Source organism: Helianthus annuus, chromosome 16 (assembly GCF_002127325.2).
Source record: "Helianthus annuus cultivar XRQ/B chromosome 16, HanXRQr2.0-SUNRISE, whole genome shotgun sequence".
Classification (NCBI taxonomy): domain Eukaryota; kingdom Viridiplantae; phylum Streptophyta; class Magnoliopsida; order Asterales; family Asteraceae; genus Helianthus; species Helianthus annuus.
Window position 1 is genome coordinate 194,589,648 of NC_035448.2, and position 10,801 is coordinate 194,600,448.

Genomic DNA, 10,801 nt, shown 5'->3' on the forward strand with positions numbered 1-10,801 from the left:
CGATATTAAAGATATGGCCAAGGTGGTGGGATGCAATACGGATAACATCCCTCTTTCTTACTTGGGGATTAAGGTGGGGGCTAATATGAATAGAATAAGTAATTGGACATCGATTGTTGAGGTTTTTGATAAAAGGCTGTCGGTTTGGAAAGCGAAATCAATATCGATGGGAGGGAGACTAACCCTAATTAACGCAGTGTTGGAAAGCCTCCCTATCTACTACTTGTCGCTGTATAAAATTCCTGTTGGGGTCATCAAGATGTTGGAAGCAAAAATGAGAAAATTTCTCTGGGCAGGGTCAAACGATGTCATTAAAATGAATTGGGTAGCTTGGGATTGGGTGACGTGGCCTAAATCTAAAGGAGGGTTGGGTATAAGTCGCATTAAAGAGGTTAATGAGGCTCTTTTAGTCAAATGGGGGTGGAGATACAGGGTGGAAAATCAAAACTTATGGAGGAAAGTGGTCGATGCTTGTCATGGTAATGTGAATCAGAGAAGTTTTCTTCCTTGTAATGGTAAGCTGGGAGGGTGTTGGAAAAATATCGTTAAATCGTTTAACTTTATTAAAATCAAAGGGAAGGGTGTTAAACATTTTATTATGGGTAAGGTTGGGAATGGGGAGGATATTAGGTTCTGGATTGACACATGAGAGGGAGATAGGCCTTTTATGGAGAGATGGCCACATTTGTTCGGGTTGGATTTGTTTAAATCTTGCAGGGTCGCAGACAGGTTGGAGAGGAACATGGGAATTGGCGGGTTCAATTGGTACTGGTCTAGATTGCCAGAGTCGGACGTGGAGATTAAGGAGTGGCAGGAATGCAGAGAGACCTTAAATAAGGTGATCCTTACCAACTCTAAGGATAGGTGGGTCTGGAATGAAGATAGCCAAGACGGATTTTCGGTGAAGAGGGTTAAAACGGCTTTAATCAACGAAAGGGGTAATAGTCAGCTTCCTAATTTTGAATGGTGTAAATGGGTGCCTATCAAATGCAACATTGTGGCTTGGAGAGGTAATTTAGATAGACTTGCTACAAGAGTGAATTTAAGAAGAAGAAATGTTGATATTATATCTGTTTTGTGTCCTTTTTGTAACGAGTTCGAGGAAACGGTGGAGCATCTTTTCACAGCATGTTCTATGACGACGCGGGTCTGGGCGGGAATAAGTGTGTGGTGTAAAATTCCACCGATATTTATTTTCGACTTCAAAGACATATTGGATATTCATAACTATTCTCAAGTTGGAAAAAAAGCCAAGAAAATCATTCAAGGTTTGGTTATTATTTGCTGCTGGGTTATTTGGAAAGGTAGGAACGAACTGGTCTTCAAGAATATCAGTCGTAGACCGCAGGAGTTTGTGAGGGAGATTAAATCGAGAGGTTTTGATTGGTTTAAAAATAGAACGTCTTGTAATAGTATTAGTTGGGGTGAGTGGTGTAAATATCCGATGTATATGTTGTAATTTCCTGCCCTTTGCCCGTTTGAGTCGGGGGTTTTTGTTGTGTATTGCCTTTTGCCCGTTTGGGTCGGAGGTGTGTTTTTTATGAAGTTCTCTTTTCAAAAAAAAAAAAAAAAAAACTGATGAAGAAACCAACCTTGGCTACGAGATAGGTCTCATCATAGTCAATGTCAGGCTGCTATTAAAATCCCTTGGCATGGGTTTGTGCCTTTGACTTTGTACTTCTTTTAACATGACAAACTCGTATGTTACTCGAAACATTTATATATCAATATATGGTTAGTGTAGAGCCAAATACCATGTACCATTTTCACACGAGCATCGTACACTTTTGTCACATGACTCACATCTCACATCCTTTGTCTCTTGGTAGATTTGTTAGAAGTTTTAAAACATGTCGACTTATAATTTAACTATTTGTTTAAATTTCAACATTTGAACTTTTTTTTTTATTATTTTTGGCTCATTAAAGCCCAAACTGTAAAACCAAACCGGAACCAAACTATTGGTAATGGTTCAGTTTGGTTTTAATTTTCAGTTGTTCAATTTTGGCTTTTGATAATAAAAAGCCATCACTAACGTTTTGACCCACAATTTAATATCCCTGATATTTGGATTGAGAAACAGGGTTTCCCCGCTTATGGGCTTCAAGGATAGTGCTTTTACGGTGGGTCAGACTGCTTTAAAGGTTGCTTCAGGTAAAGTGACCAAACAAGAGAAAGTGTGTCTTGATAATCAACACGTGTTTATCCCGTTTGCTTTTGATACTTTTGGTTTTCTGGCGCCAGAGGCTGTGGACCTACTTAGTCGAGTTCAAAGGGTCATGCATAGTAATGTTATGACCCCGAGATCTATGGACGTAGTTTTTAAAAGACTTAGTTTTGCTATTCAAAAAGGGTAGCGGCAGCTTCTTGCCCGTTTATCAACTATCTCGATCTCGATGTAAATTCATATAATATTATGTAAGATAAATTAACTGTTTGTCACTTGTTTGAAAATTTGGTTCTTGCAAGTTATATTGTCACATAAAAGACACATTTTCTCTCTAGGTGTATTATATTCTCTAGCTTCCCTAAAAATCAGCAATAATAACATATTAAGAAAATAGTACTCGAAGACATTGTTATACTTCCGTTTTCTATTGTGATGTATCATAAAATAGTTGTAGCACTCATTCGTCCATTGTTACACAAAAGGATTTATTTTCATGCCATAATTTGAAATTACAAAATTCAGTTATACGCTTGTCCATTGCCGTGTGAGCGTGTCTAGGTATATACGTTTTCGACCCCCGGTTTTATATTTTTTTTTAAGTATATACGTTTTCGACCCTCCGGTTGGAAATCTCAAGCGTCGCCACTGGTGTTGACCAATATTTTAGGCTTTTGACTTCAATTAAACCCCAAAAATCCAAAATCATAACAGCTTTAATCCACTCGGACCATACCTTTTGATAATTGTTTATCTGCTTTAAACATACCAAAGCCCAAATCACTACCGCTAAAGCCCAAATCATCAAAATCTGGCCCAAGTAATCTGTCATGGAAATGACAGCCGAATATTTGTATGTTGTTTAGTACTTTAGTTAATATTTGAGCGTGTTTTAAACCAACTAATTTTGAGGGTTTAGTTTCACATGAGCGTTAAACCAGTCAAGTGTCATTGTTGTTTTATCATCAATAAATACAAGTAATATTATATATTGAGAAGGATGTGTTTTTTTTTATTAAAGGATAATACATCCCAGGCTCCCAGCAAATTTTTGAGAAGGATGTGTTGGTAAGGGCACCATTTGAGGGCCAAGCTTCATAGGGGCTAGGGCGTGCCCTGGCCCTCTGGTTTTTCGATTCGTAGTTTATAAAAACTCTTTTTTAGTGTAAAATACTATTTTTTTAAATGTCTGGTCCCTCCCGATTTAGATTATAAGACCCCCCCCCCCCCCCCCCACCTCTACCGCTCGATTTTTCGTTCAAGCCCCACCACTGGCACCGTTATAGATCAATTTTTATATTATAAAAAAGGCATTGGAAACAACTATAAGAACTTTAATAGTATTTTTAACATGCTTATTATGATCTTTCTTCATAACCCAACCCGACTTGTTACTAACCCTTCTTTTCCATTCATTTTGCCACCTCAACTAACTTGACAAAAGTAATTTTTAACCTTGGATTCTCTAGCATCGAGTTCTTACTTCATTGATTGTACCTTCTTATTCTTTCATGTTTGGATGAAAATTTTAAAGTGAGTAGGTAAACAACAATCAAAGACATATGAGATATTAGTGTAAGAAATAGTGTGAAGGTAGCACAAGGGATTACAAGACATACATGGCAATGGCAACCTATCATGGAGTACATTGAAATCAATAGGAAGGATTAGGCCAAATTTTGGCAACACATGAGCATGAAATTAAGTAGAGATGTTGAACAGGGGCGAAGTATAGAGGAGGGGGGGGGGGGGGGGGGAAGGGGCGCCCGACCCCCCGAACTTTTCGCTCAATAGTGTTATATATGTAGTTTTCGTATAGAAATTTTTTTGTATATATGTTTTCGACCCCCCCGGTTCTATAGAAATTTTTGGGTATATACGTTTTCGACCCCCCCCCCCCCGGTCATTCGGGTCAAGCTTCGCCACTGATGTCGAAATTATACATAATCCAACTTCAGTTAATTTGACATGTTTTAAGCTAGTTTCAATTAACGTTATAGCTTTAGCTATAGCTTTATGTGACAAATCATAGTCTCAAGGTTCGGATTTAAAGTGTCCTCACATTTAACGTGTTAATGTATACTCATCTCCAGAAAACATTGTTCATAACCTGAGGCCTTGACAAGACCAAACGAGAACAAAACTAGTAACGATAAACGACTTGTCCTTATCGATTTCTAGAATATCGTACTATGCTCAAAAACAAAAAAGTCAATGACATGTTGCCAACATCACATGGATTTAATTAAAAAAATCCAACTTCAAACTAATTTGACATGTTTTAAGCTAGTTTCAATTTTAAGGGTTGTTTATTTCAGCTTTTAATAGATTTTTAATGATTCAAACCTCTTACTGGTTTAACATTTAATGATTCAGAATATTTGTTCGCGAGCAGATTTCTGAATGGTTTAGACATTTGACTCTGAATGGTTAATTTTTATACTGATCTGAATGGTTAAAACCTTTTATCTAAATTGGTCAGACATGTGCCTCTGAACGGTTAAATTATACTGGCTCTTAATGGTTCATACTTCTTACTAGTTTAGCACTTAATGATTCGAATCTTTTACTAATTCAGCATTTACATATTTAGAAGTTGTCAAACAACAAGATTTTTTCTTTGAACGGCAAATTTCTTTTTATTCCATGTCGTCTATGGGACTTGAATCCAAGACCCTCCTCTCCCACGATGTTTAAAGGCTTTGCCTTTACTAATGGACGTTTTAAGCTTTAAGCTAGTTTCAAATAAGAGAAGTGATATACACTCTCAGGCCATGTGTAGTCATAAAGCCCTTTTGGGGGCGTTATGCGACATGTGGCATGACACGTCAGCAATGGGCTTTATGGGGCGTTATGCAATTTGAGGCCGTAGTCATAAAGCCCCTTTGTCATCATTACTCAATTAATTTAATTTTCATTTTTTTAATTAATTTCTAAGTTTTATAAAATTAAAAAACATTCCATTAAATAAAAAACAATACATTAAAATAAAAAAAGTTAAAGAAAAAAAAATTACACCTAAAAAATAAATTTATTCTTCGGTTTCATTTTCGTTCTCTCCTTCTTCCTCTTCGTTTTCTCCAGCATCCAAACCTACGTCTTCAAAGTTCCCGTCTTCAAATTCCTCAACCTCTTCTTCCTCGGAATCTTCGTCGTGATCACTGTTGTATCGAATTGGGCGAATCGCCCAAGCATGCTCAACCAAATCCGCCTTCAACGTGTTATGTATTTCTCTAGATCGCAATAGCTGAGCATTTACGAGTCTCTCTTCCATTGTTGCTTGGGTTCCTTCGACTAAATCTTCTGGAATATAGTTTTGGCATATCGCTCTTCCATCATCCTCAATGATCATATTATGCAAAATGATGCAAGCATACATGGTCATTCGTATTCTATCCTTATGCCACATGCGACAAGGATTTCTGAGAAAATGCCGTCGTTGTTGTAGAATCCCAAAACACCTCTCGATATCCTTTCTCGAAGACTCTTGTATTTTTTTAAAATACTTTCTTTTTTCATCGAACGTTTCAGAAAACGTTTTAACAATAATCGAATACTCCGGGTAGATACCATCGCCCAAGTAGTAGCCATGCTCGTAGTCGTTCCCGTTTGCATGAAAACCGGCCTTTGGTATAGTTCCAGAAATGTAGCCCTCTAATAATGGTGTTTTAATATCGTTAAAACACCCGGCTACACCTAAGAAGGCCGACCAAACCCAAAGGTCGTATGACGCAACAGCTTGTAATACCAAAGTTGGCCCTTTTTGATCACCCCGTGTATGTTGACCTCGCCATGCGGTTGGACAATTATACCAACGCCATTGACGACAATCCAAGCTACCAATCATGCCGGGTATTCCATGCTTTTCTAGATGCACCTCATATATTTTTTATATTTTTTGAAGGTCGTTCCAAGTGGGGTGTCTCAAATAACGTTTTTCATATAACTGGCATATACCTAAAATATAATTTAATATACAAAAGTTTTACTAGTAAGCTACTAAAAAATAAATATATAAAAGTAAATAAATAAAAGACAATAAAAATTACCATAGCAAAAATGTTCCAAGCAATCTCGGGTTGTTTTCTCCGCCATCTTCAAATACTCGTCGTTGATGTCGTACGTGTTTCCGTATGATAATACGCGTAAGGCGGATGTGACCTTTTGAATTGAGGTGAAGCCTAGATATCCTCGCGCGTCCATTCTTTGCTTAAAGAAATCATACCTATTTTCCAAATCATTATTAATGCGCAAAAATAACCTTTGGCTCATCCGAAAACGTCGTCTAAAAACATTCGGTCCGTGAACCGGTGTCGCATCAAAATAGTCTTTCATCAAACGCTCGTTCGCGGCTTCACGATCTCGCAAGATATATGTGCGTCGCAAGATGGGTCGTGGAGGGGGAGTAGGCCGAATGTGCTCAAATGCTTGTATCACAAAAGTACATGCACTCGTAACCGCTTCTTCCTCGGCCGCGTCTTCGTCGGGCGAAAAAAATTTCGGTAAATTTCGGTGAAAGAGTCTTCCGACGGGGAACCCATTTTTTTGAATAAGGTGAGACTAGCTTTTTTAAAAATATATAGAGAATGAGAGTTGGAATGTATTAATTTGTAAAAAAAATGGAAGAGTAGGAATGTATTTATAGTGTGAAAATAAAAAAAAATGAATTTTTTTTTATTACATATGACCGTTTGACAACGGTCAAAAAATCAAAAGATGCATCGAATAACGCCGCGAAAATCTTAGCGCTGTGAATTTTTTTTTGGGCATAGCGCCCTTCGTGTTGGTGTGGCCGGCGCCATACTGGCGCTATGGGGGCATTTCGCGCCCCAGTACGTATGGTCTAATATCATTGTAATGATGCTCATAATAATCAATAATCTAATGCATATTTTTATACAAAATTTCAAATATTAAAATATATTATTATAGTATGGTCTTTATTATATACTTTCTTTATGACACTTGAGCTGTTTTCCAATAAAAAGAAAATTGTAGCATTCATGTCTTGTTGACCATTCAGTCACTACATTTAATTGTACTAGGAATAAATAGAATTTATAACACACTCAACCGCTTACTATGAAATAGACAGTTAGGATTCCTACCAAATTCTTCTGCCCAGTTTTTTAATACCAAACAGTAACAGTAGTACTTCATGCATCACAAACAGTACAATAATAATAATAATAATAATAATAATAATAATAATAATAATAATAATAATAATAATATCATAACGCACATATAAAAAAAAAAAAAAAAAAAAACCAAACGATTCATTATTCTCTTTGCTTCCGGTTCGTTACAATGACCACAAAATCAAATCAAACTCACTCTCCAAAAACTATCAGCTACTAAACTGATTAAAATTGAATTAACTAAAAAATAATATTTGATTAACCACTAGCTGCAAAAATACTATTAGCCCATTAACGACTCATCAAATCTCAATGTGTTGATCCAAGCAAGTTCTTCATTGTTCAACTCTCCAAAATCCCAATCAGGCAATTCAGTAGATTCTTCATCAAGCCCATAAAGTTCCAAATCATCGATATCGCCAAACTCACCATGTAACGGCGCCACAAAATCGTCAAGAAACGGTGCACCGAGTTCCAACCCGAGGTCCAAATCGTTCCCTATTTCCGCCAATGTCAACGCTTCATCAACCGGTTCAACCAAGCCCATTTCGGGCAACAAGTCTAAATGAACATCTAAATGATCTAATGACAACACTTCATTAAACGGCTCCATCTTTTTATCCTCATTGATAAAGATTTTCGCTCCCGAACCAGAACCGGAAGACAATTCCATCTCGAGAACTGAAGACGGTGACCCGTGCGCGAGCACGTCCGCCGATTCTTCCGAAACCGCGGGCTTTTCCCGGGCCGGACCCCGGTTTTTGTTTTTATTAACAGGAAGCTTTAAAGATTGGGCCATTTCTTCAAACTCGAGTTTCTTGTTTTCGTAAGCTTGTGAAGCATCTTCAGCTGTTTCGAATGTACCGAGCCAGATCCGTCTACCCATAAACGGGTCACGGATCTCGGCAGCCCATTTGCCCCATTTCCGTTGCCGGACCCCCCGGTATTTCAACCCGGTTGTCACACCCGGTGGTTGACTAACATTTTTAGTCAAACCCGTTTTTGTTTTTGCTAAAATTTTGTCAGCATTTTTTAACCCAACTTGAAAAGATCCGGTTGCCGGAATCTTGATCATCGGAATCTTGATTTCCTTAACAAGTGTTTTACTTTTGGGCTCATCGTCATCATCTGAGTCCGTCATATCCGGGTCATGACAAAAGATCCGAACCGTTCTCATCAGGTTATCCGGGTCGGTTGTTACAACCTTTCCTCTCTTTCTGGGTCTCTTGTTGCAACCGGTTTCTTGATTTTCCGGCGATTGTTTAGAAAAAACCGACATTTTGTTATCAAAAACCACCGGAAAAAGTTTAAAATGTATAAAAATTCAAAACTTGATGTGGGTTTTAACCAGATCTTATCAAAAAGACTCTCTTGTGATTGTGATTACGATTTTGAACACAAAATTTTAAAATCTTGGAAAAACTTTGTATGTGAAAACAACCAAAACACTCGAATCCAGAACAAGTCCTGCAATTTAAAAAAAAAAAAAAAAACACACACAAATATCAATAATCTGTCACACAACAAAACATGTTTGAAACAACAATTGAAAGAATTAAGGTTTACCTTTTTGGCCTCAAACGCATCGAAACTGATGACAAACAGAAACAAGAACTCTGCTGAGTGAAACAGCAGAGATAAATCACAGCAAATGAAATCCAGACCTTCAACTGGGGCCCAATGATATTCAAGAAACTTGCAGACATAAACCTTTTCTAAAACCCTTCACTGGATACAGAAAAATTGGTAAATTAATAAAGTTTATGCAAAATAATAAAAACCCAAATAGGGATTGAAAGAAATAAAAGGGAAAATGTGAAATGGGTTACCTTTTGGTGAATTTTGATATTGGTGTGATGATGTTTTTATTTTATCAGTGTAGAATTGTTCTTGTTGATTCACTGTTGTTGATGACTCCGTTTTTCAAGCGGTCAAAACGCAAATATGGGGTGGGTATATATAATGATGAATGACTTTTTATTTATTTGTTTCATGTTTATTCGGAAAGTAAATAATGTTTTCAAAAATTAAATATCTTTTCAAGAGTAAAATGCAAGAATGGTCCCTGAATTTTGACCCTTTTTTTTCACTTCAATTCAAAAATATTTTTTTTATCTTGTTCATTGAGGTTTCATATTTGTTGTTATTTTTATTTAATTGACAAGCTAGGTTAGAATTTTCTTTTAACTTCTCTTTTTTTGTCGTTATTTTCATTTAATTAAAATATATTATGAAATAAAATGACGATTATACCCTTTATTTAAATGAGAAAAACGACATAAAGAGAGAGAAGTTAACATAAAATTTTAACCGAGTTTGTCAATTGAATAAAAATAACAACAAAAATAAAACCTCAGTGACCAAGATACAAAAATATTATTTTGAAATAAAGTGACAAAAGTTGTCGAAACCGAAGGACCATTTTGTCATTTTGCTCTATTTTTAATTATTTTTTCTATTTGTGAAATGTGAATGTGAATATACGATGATTTTTTATTATTTTTGCTATTTGTGAAATGTGAATATACGATGAGTTGTCATGGCCATACATTGATGCATGCATATCATGCCACATGTTGGCCGCCATTCGTCAGATATTATTTAACACACGCGCGTATAATGGGTAGTGGATTACACGCCCAACATGGTCTCCACTGAAGCGACAATCTCGAGGAAAGTGAAGGCTGAGATTGTACCGTAGGATGCACGCGCGGAGAGTGAAAGTGCGTAAATGTGATGCGTTTTTTTTGTTTTTTGGTTTAGGAGGCTAGTGGTAACGCTGCGAACCGGAGACGTTGATGACAGCTAATAGTTTTTAGGTACGATTTTGGGTTTGATATTTGCATCATATTACGAGAATGCCACGGTGATATATTGGTTATTAATTACTCCTGTTAAAAAGGAAATCATTCTCTTTTGGAGAATTTTGCTTTTAAATATATTTTCCCAATTTCATTGATTTTTGGTGAATTTTATTTAATTATTAACTAAGATCTGGTCATATCTTAGTTGTATGTTTATTTTTATACCATTAATGAATGATTTTGGTTTTCTCTCAAGATTTTCATGAAGTAAATTTCATGATGATTTAATGCCTACTTTCTAAGTATACATGTCTACAATGTTAACTTAAATATCAAATTGAATTAAATCTTTAATCATATATGGTTAAGCATTTTCTCTTACTTTTTATTATTATGTCAAATATCTTCACACCTTTATTATTATTATTATTATATTTTTTTGTAAAAAAATGTTTTTCCTTATAAGTTGGAGTCATAAAGATATTTTTAATAGTTCAAGTAAATTTAATTTTACTTAAAAAAATAATAATTAAAATAAACCCTTACACCATAGACCTGCAATATACAATTTATGAGTGTCTACTTATTGATTACATACTTGTAAAAAATGACTTTGACACGTGATCGCTTTGGAGTTTTGTGATCGTACATGGCAGAAAAGAGTGTATTAACTATCAACTTTTAATTAT

General features: G+C 36.0%; 1 protein-coding gene across 1 annotated transcript; it reads right to left on the reverse strand.

Moving 5' to 3' along the window:
- Window positions 1–7,425: 7,425 nt before the first annotated feature.
- LOC110915110 (ethylene-responsive transcription factor ERF118) lies at window positions 7,426–9,252 on the reverse strand. The gene is made up of 3 exons (XM_022159742.2): window positions 9,138–9,252; window positions 8,875–9,036; window positions 7,426–8,775 (listed from the first exon to the last, which is right to left on the reverse strand). The coding sequence occupies exon 3, from the start codon at window positions 8,585–8,587 to the stop codon at window positions 7,592–7,594; it is 996 nt and encodes a 331-aa protein (XP_022015434.1). The 5' UTR covers window positions 8,588–8,775; window positions 8,875–9,036; window positions 9,138–9,252; the 3' UTR covers window positions 7,426–7,591.
- Window positions 9,253–10,801: the final 1,549 nt, after the last annotated feature.